Here is a 20591-nt window from a genome sequence, read left to right as displayed (position 1 = left end):
CAGTTTCAAACCTTAAATAAAACTGGTTAAATAGTGAGGCTGTATTTGTAGTCATTGCTTTGTTCTGAGACATAAGTGGGGGTTTTCAAATATTGCTTATTGCCATGTCTAGTTCTTGAGATGATATGAACATCCTAGTAATCCAACACATAACTCCAGGTATAAATTTGATAATAGTAGCCGTCATGGATGGAGTGAAGTCCACTCTGGGTGTAATAGTTTGCAATTTGCGTTACGAAAATATATTTAGCTGTATGGTCTTCGTGTGGGATACATAGAAAGAAGTAAATAGAATTACATCACATGCTGTCTGACTGAGTCGCTTTGCTGGTGTGTGCGAGTCACAGCACTCAGCATCTTACGTATTTCGCTCAGCCCCTAATAACCTAACCATACAACAGAATCATTCTTAAGGGCGAATAGTCGCTGAGCTTGTCAAATTCTCAGTGTTTTATGGAATAAAATTCTTCAGTGTCGCGTTCAAAGGATAGATAAAAGTATAGACCACCAACCGTGGCACAATTGGTTATTAAAATTAACCTGAAATTAACAACCAGACGGTTTCAGCCTATAAGGCGATCACCAGTATTAGTATGTATTACGTTAGTTACGTTAGCTTTAAACTGTTGGTTGATAAAAATACTGGAAGTAACGTGTTACGGTTTACAATCAGAGTTGAAACACTGCTGTGGCCGATGTAATATGGAAAACACTGTCTATTATGTGTGTTGATTTGGCTCGTAGTTCATGGTTATAAAATATTTGTTTAAAACCTTACGTCGACGCACTGCGTAGGAAATTTACCAGGTCGGATTAACCTACTTTGAGTAATGTGCGCTATGATTTACTATGTCCACTTTTTAACGTTTTCGTGTTATAACGTCTTGGTAACACTTGCCGGAAGAGCTGATCATCGCGGTGTAAAATGCTGCTGTTGCATGCTTTTAGCTCACAGGAGTCCGTCCGTCCGTCCGTCCGTCCGTCCTGAGCCAAATTAATCCAGTCCACGCCCTTGCACTCTATTTCCTTATTATCCACTTTATTACCCCATCTACGTCTAGGTCTCACAAGTTGTCTGTTCATTCCATTCAAACAATTCAGGTTTCCTGACCAAAATTCTGTATGCATTTTTTATTCTCTTCATTATTAAATATGTCCACCCATGTAATCATTCTTCATTTTATCTATACAATAATTCTGAAGAGGGCAACAAATTATGAAGCTCCTCAATATGTATTTCTCCACATTCTGTTACTTTTTCTCTCTGAGGTCCAAAATTCTCCTTAGCGCCCTCTTTTCAGACTTCCCCAATCTTAATTTGTTGTATAAACTTTAAGTGGATTATCTCATGTGACTGCCCTGATATTTAACTTCAGAGAAACTACAACCTACTCATTCGAAATCCTTGCATGTAAAGTTCGAAAGCTTTCTGATGTAGCTGAAACAGCATCATTGAATAGCCAAAGGTCAGACATGTTCCGCGCTGCAGGTCTTGGGCTGTGAAAACTGTATGATGTTATATTAAGTTCGTCTTCATTATCATTTGCCAATAACAGTACAAACATAGCACCAGGTTTCTGTCACATTGCTAATGAGAGCCCCTGTTACAGAGACGGTGCATTTTCAATTAAAGAGCACTCAGCAGTAGCAGGTGGATTTCTTATCATTATTCCACATCCCAAGTGATAAAGCGTTCTGCAATAACCAGCAGACTGGTACTGTCTGCCCTTTCGCACGAACGAATGTAATATAAGTGAACCAATCGAAAACAAGAAGCTAACAATTTCCAAGCAAAAATGCTTCTCTTAGAAATTAGGAACAGAACTCAATTACTCCTGTAATAAGTCTATTATTTAGCAAGTTGGAATTGCAAAATATTCTTCCTGCCATAAGTATGTCCAAGTAACTGGCTCCACAGAACATAGTCCATCTTGAGAACGTAATAATGGTTTACCTCGCGCTTTATGGAACATGATAGTTAATTACTGTGCTTACAATATCCGACCGCTGAATTATTTCCTGAATTATATTTATACAATTTACACCCTCACGTTCCATTTATTTAAGTCGTATTTTATTATCTAAGGCTTTGTTGCAGGTTGTGGTATAAACTTTCCGGTTTGTAATTTAGAAGTTGCATGTGTGAAAACATTTTGAGACCATTCATAAGTACAAATAAATAGACAATTAATTTTATATATAAATAATCTGCTATGGAAAAATAAATAAATTTATGAAATTCTACAGATTGTGCATTTTTTATATTTATTTTTATTTTTTTCGTGTCCAGCACACCATTCAGCATGGTGTGCATTGGTGGTTAGCAGGATTCACGACCCATCAGTACATGGGTTCGATCGGGATCGCGACATTTAACGCTCCTGCTGCGACCCCCTTATTGCGAAATGATGATGAAAGTGGAGTAATTTTTGGGATGCCACGGAGAAACAGGGGAAACCCCGGAGGAAAACTCCGTGATGCCTGGACCACGGCCTTGCCCAACACAAGTCGAAAATCTGAGCACCGCCGGGAACGAACCCGGGACCCCAGTATTACAAGCCCACCGTGGCGGTTAGATTGTGCAATGTAAAACAAACTAAAAGATTATTATAAGTTAATATTATTAAAATTAAATTGCCTACTTGAAAGCGAAATGCATGTTTCAACACTCTTTCTGAGTAGGTTTATCATCTCTAGACATCATAAAACAGTATCTATAATAACAGATAATAGTTTTGTTGTTTCCCTTGTGCTATGAAGCTCAGTATTTAATTGATTCAACGAGTCAGTTACATTGAAGAATGTTTCATGGAGCAGTGAACTTGCAGTCAGATTGAAATTCAGATGAGACATGTTAATTGTCTTTCGTGGAAATTACAGCTTGCCTAGTATTTAATTATAGCGGGGTTTAATTTCATTTTAGCATAAAATTAGATCAATGACCTGCTGTAATTAAAGTGTTTATGTCAGATGTAATACTGTGCATCTGAATGCAGTCTAGAATGATGAGATAAACGCAGTGCACTGTGTCAGCTGTAGTCAGCTCTTCGTGCAAATAAACTTCAGAAAGAAGTAGATAAGAAATGTGTCAATCTGTATAATTGAAAATAATTGAATCTGATTATTTATATTTATATTTGTTAATATTGTGCTCACTAAATGCAAATTGCTATGGCATCCTGAATATGTTGACTAATTAAGTGGAGTAGTGCTTCTTGAGAAGCTGATAATCATTCAGACAATAAAGCAATTCCCAGTATTCTGTGGATCTGAATGTTCATAAACATGTTCACAAGAGCCTACAGCTGGACCTAATCCTGAACCAGATTAATCCAGTTAATAGCGTCATACTACATTTTTGTGTCCATTTTAGTATTATCTTCTCATGTAAACCTCATTATCCCAAAATGTCACTTTGTTTAGGTCTTCAGACTAAATAAATTATGAATTTCTCAGTTGCCATGTGTGCTATATATTTTACCCATCATAGCCACTTTGATTTCCCTACTGGTAAACTAACAATCCTGGATGCCCAGTATAAATTATGAAGTTCCTTGTTGCATGATGTCCCATATTGCCCACTTACTTCATTCTTCTTTTACTCAGCAATTTGTTTGCATATGCTTATAATTTATGTTATTCTTTCAGAGTAAGACACAACATTGCATGACCATAGAGAATAATTCAAAATATTTATGTTATACAGAGTGAGTCAGAAATATGTTTACAAACTTCATGTGCGTGTTCCAGGATAAAAAATAAGAAAAAAATGTTCCTATGAACATGGGGTCGCAAAAGTTTCAATGAAGTGACTTTATATCAAAGTGAATCCAGCTTCCAGCAAACATTTTCAATTAACTTTTGGGCAGAAAATGTTGGCAACATGCTTATTGGTGCACACATGCTTCCATCGCGTCTAAGAGGACCTTCATATTGGTGATTCTTAAGAAGACACTTGCCACATCTCCTTGAAGATATACCACTAAATACAAAAAGACAAATGTGGTTTATGCACGACAGAGCCCCAGCACACTTCTCCCATCGCGTCAGATATCATCTCGATGAACAGTACCCTCAGCCCAGTAGCATGGCCACCGAGGTCACCAGACCTGACTCCATTGTACTTTTATCTGTGGGTCACTTGAAGTCCATAGTTTATGCAACACCCATAAACAATGAATATGATCTGTGGGAACGTGTGCAGAATGCATGCCAGATGATTCGAGGAAACCCTGGTGTGTACGAACGAATTCGTCAGCCTTGTGTACGTCATTGTTTCTAAAATGAAATATTTGCAACCCCATGTTCATAGGATCATTTTATCTTATTTTTGATCCTGGAACACGCACATGAAGTTTGTGAACATACTTCTGACTCACTCTGTATACCGTGATCTTAAGTGTTCAGGAAAGTAAACTGGATGATAATGGTATAACTCTTCATATCATGTAATTTTGAATGTGAGTAATCATTTCCCATACCAACAACTTCTTATTACATTTGCTGTCATGTTATATAGACATTCATGTTTCAGCCCTCATGAAGCCATCATCAGTGCTCTTCATTGTGTTTACTATTAGTTAAAATTCAACCTTACAACCCTATAAGTATTAAACTTGTGAAATTATTATGTTTTTTAAAATCCAAAACTTAAATAATTGAAATTCAAAATTCAAAAGTGTTAGGTTAAAATACTAACTGGAATGATTGTACTTTGCTACAACTCACTAACTCTAGCCAACATTATCGTATTACTGTTGCACTTTTCTTGTGTTTTAAAATGTTAATGCTTATAAGATTGTAAAGGTGCACTTTAATCAAATGTGAATGCATGAAGAAGATACTAATGATGGCCTTTTGAGGGCTGAAACATGCAAGTCTACATAACATGACAATTAATGTAATAGAAGTTGTATGATAATGGATTCTGTACTAAATAATTGTTTCCTAAATTTATAATTTTCCTAATTTAATACTGATTTGTACTTGCTTTGGTAACATTCCTGTGTGGCCAACTGTCTATTTCCTGACCACAAAGAACCAAGTTGGAAGATTGGGTGGGCAGGACTGGAAAAGCCTGTTATCAGACTTAAATGAAGATTTCTGTCTTCTGGGCTGTTGCGCCGTGTAGTCTGGTCGATACTCATCGCCCTGATGACGGAGGCAGTATGACCTCTGAAACGTTGGTTAACATCGACCAGACTACATGGCGCAACAACCCAGAAGACTGAAATCTTTATACTCACTGCTGTGAAAACCTCAAATCTTACAGACTTAAATGATTTACATAAAATATAGGTACATGACTACATTCAAAATATTTATAAACCAAGCATAAAAATTCATTGTTATTTCCTTTAGGTGAGAAGATATGCATGGAATAATAAGGGCCTCCATAGACAGGACAATGAGAGCAGATTTCCAGGTACTTCAGCCACTGCTTGATATTTATTCAGTTGGAAGACAGCAACAAATGGAAACAATCCTTGAGGTAGCTAGAACTTCGGTATCATCTAATTTAACTTAAAATGTAATATGCTACAGAAATTAGAAATGCTAAATTTATTGCAGTTCATGAAGTTTTTTATTTTATTGTCTATTCTCTTGTTGTCCATAAAATACATTTTACAGTACATTAATATTTTCTGTCATAAAATATGACATTTTCACACTGAATATGGAGACAGTACATTGCATTGAAATAATATTAATCCCATACAAGACCACGGGCTATCACATTCAAGAAGACCACAACTGACATTCATCATCCTTCTCTAAAAAAAACAGAAAATTACATTTTTCAAGCTTGTGATCTCAGATTTCACTTTTTTTTTTAATTTTAAGAGAAGCTGACATTCTTTGTTTCTTGTTTCACAGGTGGGTAACAATAAGCAACACATCTGCACCAGAGAAATGTCCATTGAAGATTAGCAAACATCTCATGCTGCCACCTGAGGATATCAACAGAAGATCAGTCTGTGAAAGATATAAATCAACAATAGAATGATGAATCCATTCAGTTTATATACACTTCTTCGTTTCCTTCCACATTGGAAATTCAAAACATAATACAAATATTGCTTTAAATTTTATTCACAATTCAAGATGTAATCTAAATTTTTATTTCTAAAGGGAAATTATAGTGCTTACATGACCGTACATGACCTGTTGTGATGACAACAGATTATCTTGCAGTCCTCACAAAGTCTGTAATTTATATCATAATAAAGACTGAAAGGATTGTTGGCGTCAAACTCTAGTGAAATTTTAGGAAGTTGCTTGTGTGGGTTGGTATCACAGCAGAAGTTGCCACTAGTGCAGGATGAACAATAGCAATACACTGGATCTGCGCGGAGTGTTGTATTCAGAATCTGATGACGAGGACAAAAGGAAGATTTTGTATGAGTTTGTGACAAATGGTGTGATACTAAATGTTATTGGTATTCTGGGTATATTTGGCAACATCATTTCCATGATCATTCTTTCACGCCCTCAGATGAAATCTTCTATTAACTATCTTCTAATTGGTTTAGCAAGATGTGACACTGTACTCATTATAACATCTGTACTGCTATTCGGTATTCCTGCCATCTACAAGTACACAGGATGCTTGTTCCTGTACTACTTCAAGGTAAGACTAAGGAATGTTATTAAATGCTGTGCTCCTGGATTCCAATTCAGTGTGTTTCATATACATGAGATTCTTGCTTGGAAATTTTAGATCAAAATTGTACAGTCCCTCAGTAACACAATTTTTTACGTATAATGTTAAATGTTTATTGTAATCCTCATAATTTGCAGTGGCGGCTCGTGAGTCTGAGCAGTGATAGTGCTGCGCAAGAGGGAAAAATCAGAATAGTATTTCAACACATAACAATATAAATAAAGGAAAAGTAAAATTACATCGGGAGAAAACCCATACGTGCTCGATGATGTTTTAACTATTTGTAAGTCCGGAAGAGGGCGGACATGATTTTTACATCATTTTTCACACAAAAAGTAATTTGCCGTAACTATGATACACTTCCTTTGCTCATTATCATTATCAGAACAAAAATAGTCAGCACACAGAATTATTGAACACTCATTAGCAATAACCACGAAACAGTTTGTGATACAGAAACCAGTCTAAAACACGTGGTACCGGGCAAGGGCGTTTACTATAAGCCGGCTGCGGGGACTGCAGCTCCGATACGCGTTGTACCAGTGAACTGCCCCTCACTCTACCGCCCGCCGCGCTCTCTACATTTGGTCGGGTAGCGAGGCTGAAATTCTAGCAGCCAGATGATTGTCCCGTTCTGCTTCGCACTCCTCGCCCGAGGACTTACTAACAGTTCAGCCGATTAGTGGATAATGACAACGTAAGGGGCAATATTAAAATAATGATAAAGAGGAAAAAAGTGTTAAAAATTATATAAACACAAAAATTAAATTTTTCAATTTTTGAAATATTATAAGGGGGTGCTGCAGCTCTGCGGCTGCTATGGAAGGACCACCACTGTAACATAACCTAACGTAGCTAACCTAACCTAGCCCAACCTAACACAAAATAACGCAACATAATCCAATGTAACTTATCCCAATCAGAATTAAACGAATCCAAAATAACCGACCCGCATAGGATCAAACCCACCACCGCATAAGGAGTTCCACATAACTTTCCAGGACTTTTTTCCCTACTTCTCCATAATTTTTCCAGCACTTCTCCATGACCAATAAAATTCCGCATAAACTCTCCAGGACTTATCCTACACCACTCTACGTCTTATCCAGGATTTTTCCAGGACTTCTCCAGGACATACCCACGACCACCCGATGAACACGCTAGAAATTCTCCAGGACAATCTAACCCATCACAAAACAAAACGTTATCTAACCTAGCCCTAGCAACATAACTTTACCTTAGCTAACCTAGCTAAACCTAACCTAACCTATCCCAACCCAACCTAAGCGAATGCAACGCAATCTGATCCTATGTAACTTATACCAATCAAACATAACGAATACTTAATCCTAGTGTACAGGAAAAACTTCATAGCATAGCAGCTTACCCTTGTTTGAGCCAGATGAACAGTCAATATCCTCATATTATATTCCTGTAAGATAAATGTTAATATCAACCTCGCCTCTCTGTATACCTCTACTGATTAATCTTTTCCAACTTCGTTGACTATAATTTTGTGCATTTCTCATCTCTCTGTGTCCTATCCATGCTATTTTCCTTGATTTTCTCATCCTAAACACACAAATTATGAATATCCTCATTATGTATTTTCACCATTCTCCTGTTTCTTCCCCTCCTTAGCACTCTACTCTGAAACATCCTCAATCTGTGCGTTTCTCTAAGATAAGTTTCGCACTCTTGTAAAACAATAAATATTATTAGGTTTGTGTATTTCTGTAACTGATCACAAATGTTCCTTTTGTTTAAGGTTTACCCACATCTAGTACTCATCCTTTATCCACTTGCCCTCATTGCACAAACTGTGTCAGTGTACTTGACACTAACTGTGACTCTGGAACGATTTGTTGCTGTGTGTCACCCATTGCAAGCGAGGTCCCTGTGCACATATGGACGAGCACGTCTGTACGTCATACTCATCATTGTGTTCTCAACCCTGTACAATCTGCCACGCTTCTGGGAAGTACAACTTGTAGAACTGTCATATGAATCTAAATACAACACCACTTTGTATGAAGTCAATATGACTGAACTTCGAGTCAACCCAATCTACATTACCATCTACATTCACTGGCTTTACCTCATCTTCATCTACTTCCTCCCATTCACCAGTTTAGCAGTGCTGAATGCTGCCATCTATCAACAGGTATATATGATTTTTTTTGAGGGGGGTTTAAAAGTGTCAGTGTTTGTAGCTATTTCTGCCCGTAAACGTATGATTTCCAAATTTGTTATTTGATGTAGTAAAGGTATATAATACACAAAGGACTTATGTTGAATATAGAGATTATGTTCAAAGTGTCCAGCATGCAAAGAGGGCCAGTGAGGAAGGCAAAAGAGACAATTAAAGAAATGCTATGGATAGTGTATGAAAGTGGCTGAAGGTAAGATGATAGAAAGGGAAACTTCAGAGCCCCCATTGCATTTCCTCCCTCAGGATATGGACTAACCCACATCAATAGAAACAGGTATCTGATAAAACAAACTTATTGATTCTCAATTGCATAGTAATAGTCTTGTATGTCTGTGCTAAATCTATTTGCAGATAAATTTCTTGCCTTCATTTCAAATGCAACTAATGCCTTGAAAAATATTTTTTTCAAAGTAATCTCTGGCTTTGGCTTTCAGAGTAACTTATTCATCCAAGTGAAATGTGCTGCTGTCTTCTTGAAACTGAGAAAAGGTATATGACTCAAAATCAGTGACAGGATTCTCTATACTTATCAGTTAGACTACGCACAGCAGAACAAAGCGACAGCCAACTGTGACACATTAAGGTCTGCTATTCTATCCATTTATCAGATGAAGTACATTTTTGGCAAAATTGACTCCCATGTGTCATCACAGTCAGTCAATTGAGTCATTCTTTAAATTGTCAAGTTGAGAGCATACTTTCAGTACAGAAAAGAATACTATTATTCAGGAGGTCTAACATTTTGGTTATCAGTTCACTAAAGCAGTGATTTCCAAACTGTATTTTGCAGAATCGTGACATTGGAAATTGTACCTATGGATTAACCCATTCACTCCATAAACTAAACATCTATCTGAAAAGCAACCACTGAACCACATCACACTAATAATTTAAACAAAGTTTGACAATTAACATACAGTTCTCTGATTATTAAAGTTTCCTTGTAACACATTTAAGAAAATTATCCATACTTTGTCTTCCTCATATTGTGGGTGTTACAGGTTCGGCGTGCAAACCAAGAACGGCAGCGTCTATCACGACTACAGAAGAAGGAGATTGGACTAGCTACCATGTTACTATGTGTGGTGGTTGTCTTCTTCCTGTGCAACATCCTTGCATTAGTTAACAATGTACTTGAAGCATTTTATGGCAGCCCACTGGATCAAGTAGTTGCAACCAGTGACATGCTGATCACTATAAACTCCTCTGTGAATTTCATTATATATGTTATATTTGGGGAGAAATTTAAACGACTGTTTCTGAAACTGTTTTGTTCCCATGGATGGATGGGTATCGGGGGAAGAGACTCACCTGATGCTAACACTCATGATGATAGTGTTGTATCCAATGGAGATGGAAGGAATTATTCTCTTAGGAACAGTCACATGTACCACCTTCATCGCACTGGCACTGCTATCATCAGAAATGGCAGCACGACAAGTAGAAATAGCAACAGTATGCACTGTAGTACCAGAATACCACATGCACCATCTCCTGGACCATGTGTGTACTATCCTGCTTGTGGTAGTGAATGGGAAAATGAAAATACTACCACTACATCTCTCAACAAACTCTGAGAATAATACCTGACTGCAACCGTGGTTTACTGTGTATCCTGAAGACCAAAGAAATGAAATATTAAAAAGAGACAGATACAGAATTTTATATTCCAATTTGTGGATTATAACTTCTCAAACCAGCTAGTACAAAATGTTTATGAAAAATCAGATGTGAAGTCAACTTAATAACTGCCACTCCACTGATTCAAGTAGTGAAGACAAATCACTAATATCTGTAATAGTCTTTAAAACAAATTAATGAAATAGAACAGGGGTCTCAAGCATCCAACTCATAAGGCACAGCCTTATCCATAAATATTCATATAAATTTTATTTGAAAGTACTATTATCTCACAAATTTGGTTGAAATTATAGCACCATAGGTTGTTATTAACAGGAAAATTCAGTATTACAAAATCTCTGTCAGGGTATAAAGATTCAAGAAATATTGTTAGACATAATATTTATTTAATTTCAGTATTTAGTTTTTGGTGTGATTTTGTCTCACCTTCCTTGGATGACCTTTGCTGTGTAAACAGTGTTAATTTTCTGTAAGAAAAAATTGTGTTTATAGTATTACAACATAAATGGATCACTGGCAAACAGATGGACATAATCTTCCAATAAGATATCCTTTCTATGTGAGAAAATAAAGACAAGTTGGTGTATAATGGAGGCACCTTCATTAATTTAATTTGTTTCTGATTTTTTACTCTATTAAGTTTATGTAAATTAGTAAGCTTACCAGTACATGTTCATTTCCAGTTCAAACATGTCGGTCAGTGACTTTGCAAGAAGTTGTCTCTGTGTGTAAGTATCTGTAAGACAATTTATTATAAATTAGTGAAATTAGGTTATGAATAACCTTATTGTTGAGAGCTGGGAAGCTCAGTCAGTATAGTGACTAATTATGGACTGGACTACTGGGATTCGATCCCCGACGGGGGCAGAGCATTTTTCCTCCAGCCTCTGCATCCAGACCAGCTCTGGGGCCTACCCAAAATCCTTATAATAGGAGTCCTTTCCCGGGGATAAAGTGCGGATGGGGTATAAGACTGACCACTGACCCCTATCTAGTGCCAAGGTTTAGAATGAGTAGGAGCTATACCAAGCGTCTACATGGCATATAAACTTGTTGTTAATTAATAATTTGCAGTGAAGTTACCAATAGGTGGCTACCTACTGGAAGCATGTTTGAAAAATATTATGTGCGTGTATATATATATATATATATATATATATATATGCAATACTGACCAAAGACAACAAGAATGAGACCCCTGACACAACGCATTAATTAAAAGAATTCAGAATGCTGTTCTGTTTGCTTGAAGCAAATAATTCCATAATTAATATATTCTAAGTGTTCTCATTAACCCTTAACCAGTGACATGGATTTTCTGTAGCACTAACAGTGGTGTGAGGTCTGAGAGACTGTTTGAGTTCTGGTAGTCCTATCTGATCCCAGATTTATTCAGCTTTCAACAGAATTATAAACTTAATGCTACATATATTTCATGGCATATATATCACACAAAAACTTTTAAAAGAAACCATTTAGTCAGTTTTCTTAACACTTTTGAAAACTTCTACAGGATTCTCATGAAGAGAAACACAAATTTAGGAATTGGTGTTAATTTTTTACTCTTTCACTAAGAAATCTGGACAAAGTGGCACATTTTGGTAATTCACATTATGTTCTGTATAAGACATGAAGAAATGATCAATTTTTTTTGTTTGTCCGAATATTGGTTTTGTCACAGTGCCTCAGCATATTCTGTGTTGAGTTAACTTTCAATTGTGCATTCACTTCCACTGTCAATCCAAGGCACCCAAGCACTTATTCTCCAAAAGTGGGAGGTGTAACCCACTTCAATGTTCCTGTGCTCCTATCCATGGTATACACAACAATGGCCGAGTCAAAACAGTCATGTAACCATTGATGTGCAATCTACCAAACTGCTGTCAGATTAAATTTCACAATACAAACAATATCAAAGGTTCAAAGAAGGAAAGGAAACAAAATATAAAAAATAAGAAAGTACTGAGAAAAAAAGAAAATTTCAAGCCATATTCTCTGGAGGGGGGTATATATTTTATCTTCTGCTGCAGTCTCACAGACTGCACATCACTTGTTATGGGTTAACACAATGTGACCAAGAAATGTAATAATGATTAGAAACATTTTATAAAGTCCTTCACCCTCAAGACTCCCCTGCTTCCATCAGGGCATTATTGATATATTCTGTTTTAAATACACTTCTTTGCTGCAGTGAAAGCCATTGTACTCAACATACTTGAGATACAACAGAGTTTCTGGTAAATATTACACTATTGCAATAAAAAACGTTAAACTATCAGAAATTAAGAATTATGAACTTAATTTCTTGACTTCATACATATATTCTAGTTTTTCAGATCACATGACTAGTCATCAAGATACATATAACACAGTCCTATGTAAATGCCATTTTTTGTTCTTTTAAAATTAATTAATTAATTAAAGTAACCAAATTTGGAAGTATAATTTGCAATGAATACTTCCAGCTTGCGGTTAGTTATGTGATATTACAGAATCAAAATCTTTGTATAAGATGTGAGATTCTCATGGCAGTAAGTATGAAGATGACTGTTTTCTTGGTTGTAGTCTAGTAGAAGTTTACCGACGTTTCAGAGGTGCTTGCTGCCTCCATCATCAGGGCTATGAGTGCTGATGATGGAGGCAGCAAGCACCTCTGAAACTTCAGTAAACTTCTACCTTCTATCATGCTGTAAGCTGATTATCTGCAAAATTTGATAACTGTTGATCACGGTGATCTAAGCTAAAAAAAAGAGGATGTATGACCTCCGGTACACCTTTCACATTCAGCAACCAGAAAATTCAGTAGCCTTACACCAATTAGCCTCTGCAGTCCCTGTGTCACACTAGCTTACCGATAAACCATTTACCCAGAAGTTAAAGTCTGACTGGTATTCCCTGGAGTCCAGTGAAATTCTCTATTCCCATATCATAGAGTTTAAACAATATTAATGTGAATCATAACCTTAATCATTCACATTTATGGTAGATACATAAAGCCATGTAGTAACAGATTCATGTCCATATAATGGTTAGACATATTTTTAGATGAATATCAACATAAAACCAGCTAAGAATTCAATCTGAATTGTGTGAATTACCACACAGATGTCCATGTAACTACTTTCACAGCCATTATATTCATGACTAAGTACCATATATAAAGTTTTTAGTTCACTTCTATTTATTGCCTTTCTTGGTCATTATTCTGATGACACCTTATCTTTTCATCTTTATTTTGAAACTAATATAGGAAAGAAGAAGTAAAGAACCATTGGTGTGGACAGATATACTGTATTACATTAATTTGTGCTCTTCTTCACACTTGAATTTTAGAACATGATGCACTGAATTTACTTGAACGTTGTGCATTGTATTACTCAGATGTTAATATTAATTAGAATTGAGTGTTCTTGTTCCACACAATGTCCGTAATAACTTTGGGAATGAGTTCAAATTTATGGTAAATGCTGATAAAGCTTTTTGAATGGATATCAATAATTACATGGTATTAAGGAAACATTTGCATTTCTTGAAGTGGTATGGAAAAACTATAGGCATTACCTTGTACAACTTATGTCATCCTTAGAATTCTGTTCCACAAATCTTAAATAAATGGCAGTGATTAACTCACCTCTTTAGTTATACATTTATGCTCAAACTGTAAAGAATTATAAATTTCCAATTCATACCAAGACTCCAAGATCATGTATATAAACACAATAAAACTTGTGCAGATTCTACACTGAAAGCTTTGATAAAAGCCAAGATCTGTTTCTATGTAGTTGTGCCTAATCTAGGCTGCAATATCTACCATGTGTAACATGCCACAGAATTTCTATACAGCAAACACGTGAGGACCTTATTTCTTACTTCAGTATGGTATCTATTGTACAATACACAAACATGAAGACTGTCTGATATTTGATGTTCCCAAGTTACTAAGAATGGTCTTCTGAGTTATAAAGCTGTGTGGTCTTTTATGTAATTACCACCTTTCCTCAAAAACATTGGTAACCTGCAAGACCATACAGTGTCACAATTTAGATGACCACAGCCAATTTTAAGACTCATCAGTGTTACGTATACTTTTATTAAATGTAGATACTATGCCTTCTATTGTACATATATTTATACGATGTATATAATCTTCCCCATGTGCTCACAAGTTCAAGTCTTTGTAAAATATGTACTGTACATAATACTTAATCATTTGTTAGATGAGCAATTCCATGATCATGTAGTGAATGTAATTAAAGAGCTTAAAAAAAGCTAAATGGTTGAACTTCATTACAGGCTTCATTTGATTCACTAATAGCAGAATGCAAAAATTGTCCTGAATAGTAATTCAGGACTTATTTCTGTATAATCTGAGACCACATTAGATAGTTTTCTGTCACAATGCACAGTTGTGCCAAATTTGGCTTTAACTCACAGTGCTAAGCATTTCTTAGTCAAGACCAAACCATAAAATTCTGTATGAATGATTATTAGGTTAAATGGGGTAATCAGAATTAGTATCTACATGCAGCGCAGTATGAGTAGTGTGTACCTTAATGACCTGAAAATGCAGAAACCAAAGATTAATTGGTTCTCATAGTGCCAAACATGAGGATGACTGTCTTCTGGGAAGTTGTGCCCTGATGATGGAGGCAGCACATACCTCCAAAATGTTGGTAAACTTCTACCAATCTACATGGCACAATATTACATAAGACTGTCATCTTTAAGACTGTAATTAATTACCTTTGAATTGTATTACAGGCACTAAATTCAAACAAATATATATAATTAATAATTAGTAAACAGCCACAAGGAATGGACCCTTTTTTAGTTTCAGTATTCCCTGTTCCTCAGCCTCTCCCAAAAGTACTATTTTCTTTTTTTTTAATAGTAACCAGTGCACAATTTCCCACCTCTTGTTGTTGTTTGTGTATTTAATACCAGACCCCATTTCCTTGTGAACATATATATTTGTAATGCCATTCCACTGATACAGCCTAGTTTATTCTTCTCTTATTACTCTTCCTCAAATATTGGAGACTTTGATTGCTTTATTGCATTCATACAATTGAACTGAATTGAATAACTGTGCAACTATATAACAACAATTTATAAAATATAACTTTTCCAAGGTGACAAAATCTGTGTCTGGTGGCAGACATAGCAAGTAGGATTTGAAGTTTTCATGGTGGTGAGTCTGAAGATGGCTGTCTTCTGGGTTGTTGCGCTATATAGCCTGGTAGAAGTTTACAGACGTTTCAGAGGTTCTTGTTGCCTCCATCACCCTGATGCAACAACCCGGAAGACAGCCATCTTCAATGGTTATGCTTTCTTGTGTTTGCGGTTATACTGTACTTGGCTAGGTCTATGAAGGATCTATGGAATATTAATGAATTACACTTTATTCTATTCTGTTCTAAATTAAATTTATCGATAAGGTAAAGTATGGTTCAACAACGTTAAATGTAATCAAAATTCGTTCGTGAAACAAGAAAATTAATTCATTTCGTAACGGCAAAAGACGATATAGTCAATCCTCACTGAAATACAATTTCACCTGAACTTGTATCTTTTTTTGACATATTTAGGCTTTCAATCCTATTGAACCATCGAAGCTGGACAATGAAAGCGAAAAACGCAGCGTTGAAGTTTGTTGAAATAATGGGTTTATATTCGTTGATATATGAATATGGATTCGTGATGTGGTCTCAGAATGTACATGAATATTTATATTCATGTACATCTGTATAGTCTTATGTTTATTTCGGACTGGCGTAAGACACATAAAAGCAACGTTTGCGCCTTTGACGATTTTGTTTCGTTGTAGTAGAGGGATCCAATATCGATTTTACTCTCGAAGCCGGTTCTACGCGAAATTACAGATGTTACCGATAGATGGTGTAAATATTCGGAGTGACGTCATGAGAAGTTGTCTTATTGGATTTGGTGGTAGGGACCGTCGATTTTCACACAAATTTGCCGTGTAAATAGTATCCACTGGTTATTTTATAAAAGTACAGGTGTACTGTGAACCCTAGTGTTTCGAAATTTGAAACCAACATGTATTTTGTAGCGGAGGAATTAAACGACACTTTAGTTAATAACGATTTTTTAGCTCACAATTGCTCCCGCCTTTCACTTGACGGTTGTGTAATCACTCTGACGGTGTCTAGCAAACAAATTACCCAATAAGTGTCGTATAAGGGAGGAAGTTGTGGTGCTGATAACAGCCGGCAGGAAACACAAATAATGGCAACAAGTTCTCAGGAAAATGGTGGTGTGGATCAAAGCATTCCACAGTGGAAGCGGGAGCTTATCTTGCGACGACGAACTCTTGCACGGACTTTGCCTGCAGGTAACACTTCAGTGAAGCTCACCTGCCCGAGTGTTGTGACCGCGGTGAGACATCCCGAGCTGGCAGCAGCTGGAGAAAACGTCAGTGATAAACCGCAACGTTGCATTTCGTCTGCAATAGCCTCGAACAAGGGAGTACTGGACCAAACCCAAGAGGACTTTCACCTCAGAGGGCGCATTAACGACTCATCCACTGCTAGTACAGTCTCAGCTTCAGTAGTTGGGAACATGCGGCTAGTAGAGCATCGAGTTGAAGGGGGAAGTGATTTTGTGATTAATGGCGTCGGCTTGGACATAGCAGTTGAACAGAATTCCGTTAAATATCGTTCCAGAATGGGGGAAGAAAAATATTTGAAGAAATTTAGTGCTTCAAGTACTACTGTGGACAACTGTGTAGCTAACATGACCAAAAACCGCTTTATTATGAGTGAAAACAATAATTGTCAACATTCCATTGATGAGACTTGTGAATCTGATTCAAGTGAAGAATTGCAGTATGGACCAGGTATTGTCAGCAGATTGAAATGTAAGTATATGAGTATGACATTGAGAGAGAATCAAAATAAGGGGGTTAGGCCTTTGCTATCAAATATGAGGCGAGCCACAAGCTTGGAAAACATGTTGGATAATGATTCAGATGCAGGAAAACCACAGATAACCCAACACAAATTTACCAAGAGGACGGATGCCACAATCAACACAAGTAAAGCAGAACATAAATTAGAACACCAACAAAGATATCGGCCTACAAGTCGCAGGAATGATTCTTTGAAACGTGCTAGATCAGTTGAAACACTTCTGCGTTATGTCCCCAAGTCTCATGCTACTACAGGACATAGTATTACAAGTGATTTGCCAGTTTGTGATCATGTAGTCAAGTCGGAATTCAGGGATTATAATAAGAATAACACCAAATTACTGAAGGCACTAGGAAATGAAGAAATAGTCATTGTTGAAAATAAAATGAAGGTTGAGTGTACTAAGAAGACTGTTAGTGAAGAAAAGGTGCCAGTGTTCCAGCAGAAAAAGCGAACAGTTAGTATTCCTGAAGAGACAGAGTTGCCTCCACCAGATGTTGTCAAACAAACCTTGAAGATATTTGAAGGAACACCTTCAAAGAAGTCATCACGATTGACCAGAGTATCAGGTGTGTCACTGAAGTCATCTTCATATAAATATGGTGGCATACCTTTGTCAAAAGTCAACAGTAGTGTGAATGAAGTTAAAGGCTCCTCAAATGCTAAACCACTGTTATCACCAAAGCCAGTTTTAAGCCCAGAAAAGAATATTCCAAACTCCCAATCTCCAAGGAAGGTACCACTCACACCATTTCCTTCTGATGTTCAGCACAGCACACCTACACCAGCCTTGAGTAGCAGGATTCATACACTAGGTAGCTTGTCTTCACCTTCATTGCTGCCTTCAGTCAGTTCAACAGAAACTACCAGATTAAAATCCCCATCACCTACAGAAAGTGGTAGGAAAATAACTGGTATACCTGCTTCACAGGTTGATGATCATACACCGGTGACAAATGGAAAAATTACAGCACAAGATTTGGCTGTTGAAGAATATAGTAGTACTAGTGATGACAATGATGGTGATGATGATGGTTCTGCTGACACTGTAGATGGTAGTACAAAAACTGTCTCCAACTCTGCATTGAACAACATCAGAAAAGATGGAATGTCAATGGAGTTTATATTTGGAAATAGTTCTGCAAGCACCAAACCAAAGTCATATCTTCCAGGAGCAAAAAGTTATTTGCCAACTGGAAAGACTTCAGTAACATCAAAGGATTTAACTAGGAACCAAAAGGTCACTTCACCTGTTCTTCAGAGACAGGATTTTGAAACTACGTCAAAATCGACATCACTTCCACCAGTTGTAAAATCCCCAGACTCACCACAAACGCAGATCAAACAAGTTGGTGTCATACGTCCAATTGTTAACAACGCTCACCCAACTTCACCACCTCCTTCACTCACAGATGTTGAAATTGAAAAGAACTTTATTAATCGTACAAAATCAATCGAACAACCAACCAGTAAAGTTGTAGTTTCACTGAAACCGGCAAATGAAGTTGTAGGCAAAGTGTCAATGGAGCCCGCGAGGGCACATACAGATGATAGTGTAAAAATTGTGAGAGACTCTGCAACACTTACGGGTACTAGTGATTCCAAATCTTCAGGACTGTGGGATAACAAACCTTGGAATCAACCACAGAACACAATGGTTTTCAACTTCAGTGGTCGAAAGGGTCCAGTACCATCATACATTGAAAATGATGGTCTGATTCTCAGCAGCAGAAGAAATAAATCAATGGTGAGTCATTTTTAAATACATCTGTTTGGAGAGTAGTTGACATAAATCAATAAGGCCCAGATAAGAAGTATCAAAGTGGTGTATCAGTGTTCCTAATCTAGAAGGGGGTATGGTTCTCTTGGCTTGGTTGTTTTATTGTAAAAAAAGTGTTAGACATTGTTCTTTGAGGCATATTTGATAGGCATGATGTTTCAGGAGTTGTTCTCCTCCTGTCTTCACATCATTATACTGATACTTTTGTCTCCTATTGTTAGTGATGGTGATCAATATTGAACCTGGGACCTTTCAGATTCAGGGCTAGTCTACTATAAAATTTTCTGATTTCGTCGTCGTCAAAAAATGACGTCATCAACAAATATAACGCTTCACAACAAAGAATCTTCTATCTTCTACTATAAAAATTTCTGATTTCGTCGTCGTCAACCAATTTGTCGTCAAAAAATGACGTCATCAACAATGTCAACAGATATTTGTTTACTCGGCATTGTTGTGGAACACAACAATGTCGAGTAAGCAAATATAACGCTTCACAACAAAGAATCTATCTATTATAAAAATTTGTGAGTCCTCGTTGTCGTCAATAAATTACGTCATCAACAATGCCGAGTATAAACAAACTCGGCATTGTTGTGGAACACGACAATGTCGAGTACAACACAACAGTGCCTAGTACAACACAACAATGCCGAGTTTAGTGTCTTACTCAAGATTTTAAAACGCAACCAACCCCCCCGAAAGGGGGTTGGTTGCTTTTTAAACACTTGTACAAGCTCCCCCGAAAAAGGGGGTTGGTCAAGTATTTTAACCCTCCATTCGGGGGGGGGGGGTTAGTTTAGTTTCTTACACAAGATTTTGAAACGCAACCAACCCCCCCGAAGGGGTTCGTTGCTTTTTAAAAACTTGACCAACCCCTCCGAGGAGCTCCGAAAGGAGCGTTCTGCCGTAGTCTACTATAAAAATTTCTGATTTCGTCGTCGTCAACCAATTTGAATAATTAGGATAATAAGCTCAAGGACAATGAGATGGGCAGGGTATATAACAGAAAGGTATGAAATGCATACAAAATTTTGTTGCAGAAAACCAAAAGAAAGGGAGTTTTGGGGACCTAGCCATAGGTGGGAGGCTGTTTATCGATTGGTGCTTGAACAAAAGTGTGAGGGTGTCAACTGGTTTTATCTGGCTCAGAACAGAATATAAATTAATCGTCAGGTTTCATAAGAGATGTAGAATTTATTGACCAGAAGGACTCCACCACTTAAGTATTGTATAAGGAACTAAAATTGCATATAATAGCAAGGCTTCAGAAATACAACTTAATTACTAACTACTTCCATACATCCATTCACCCTTTCACTGACAACATGCTTCTTACATACCTGTATGTTTTAATTTTTG

General features: G+C 36.9%; 2 protein-coding genes and 1 long non-coding RNA gene across 12 annotated transcripts in view; 2 read left to right on the top strand and 1 right to left on the bottom strand.

The window, feature by feature from the left end:
* Window positions 1-14791, top strand: part of FMRFaR (FMRFamide Receptor) — a 199689-nt gene extending 184898 nt beyond the window's left edge. For 8 of the 9 annotated variants that reach the window (XM_022077577.2, XM_022077553.2, XM_022077559.2 and 5 more), the window contains 4 exons: window positions 5362-5491; window positions 5878-6631; window positions 8433-8828; window positions 9878-14791. In XM_022077577.2, coding sequence (XP_021933269.1) covers window positions 6323-6631; window positions 8433-8828; window positions 9878-10453 — 1281 coding nt within the window. In that variant the 5' untranslated portion in view covers window positions 5362-5491; window positions 5878-6322 and the 3' untranslated portion in view covers window positions 10454-14791. The remainder of the gene's footprint in view (window positions 1-5361; window positions 5492-5877; window positions 6632-8432; window positions 8829-9877) is intronic. The other variant, XM_022077597.2, reaches the window with a different exon arrangement.
* LOC110836429 (uncharacterized) lies at window positions 10815-17005 on the bottom strand. Of its 2 annotated transcripts, none has more exons than XR_015532652.1 (2): window positions 16895-17005; window positions 10815-11253 (listed from the first exon to the last, which is right to left on the bottom strand). It is a non-coding gene; the product is annotated as an uncharacterized LOC110836429 (long non-coding RNA). The 2 variants fall into 2 exon arrangements; XR_015532651.1 differs by lacking the exon at window positions 16895-17005 and adding an exon at window positions 15067-16353.
* The window catches only part of bif (protein phosphatase 1-binding protein bifocal), a 63285-nt gene continuing 59227 nt past the window's right edge, over window positions 16534-20591 (top strand). The window contains exon 1 of the mRNA XM_022077516.2: window positions 16534-19196. Within this exon, the coding sequence (XP_021933208.1) occupies window positions 16767-19196 (2430 nt within the window). The 5' untranslated portion in view covers window positions 16534-16766. The remainder of the gene's footprint in view (window positions 19197-20591) is intronic.

Source organism: Zootermopsis nevadensis, unplaced genomic scaffold, assembly GCF_977971745.1.
Source record: "Zootermopsis nevadensis isolate Lab colony 2312 unplaced genomic scaffold, Znev_1.0 Znev_ptg000061l, whole genome shotgun sequence".
Classification (NCBI taxonomy): Eukaryota; Metazoa; Arthropoda; class Insecta; order Blattodea; family Termopsidae; genus Zootermopsis; species Zootermopsis nevadensis.
Note: the sequence above shows the minus strand (reverse complement) of the source record. Positions and strands in the feature narration are given on the sequence as shown.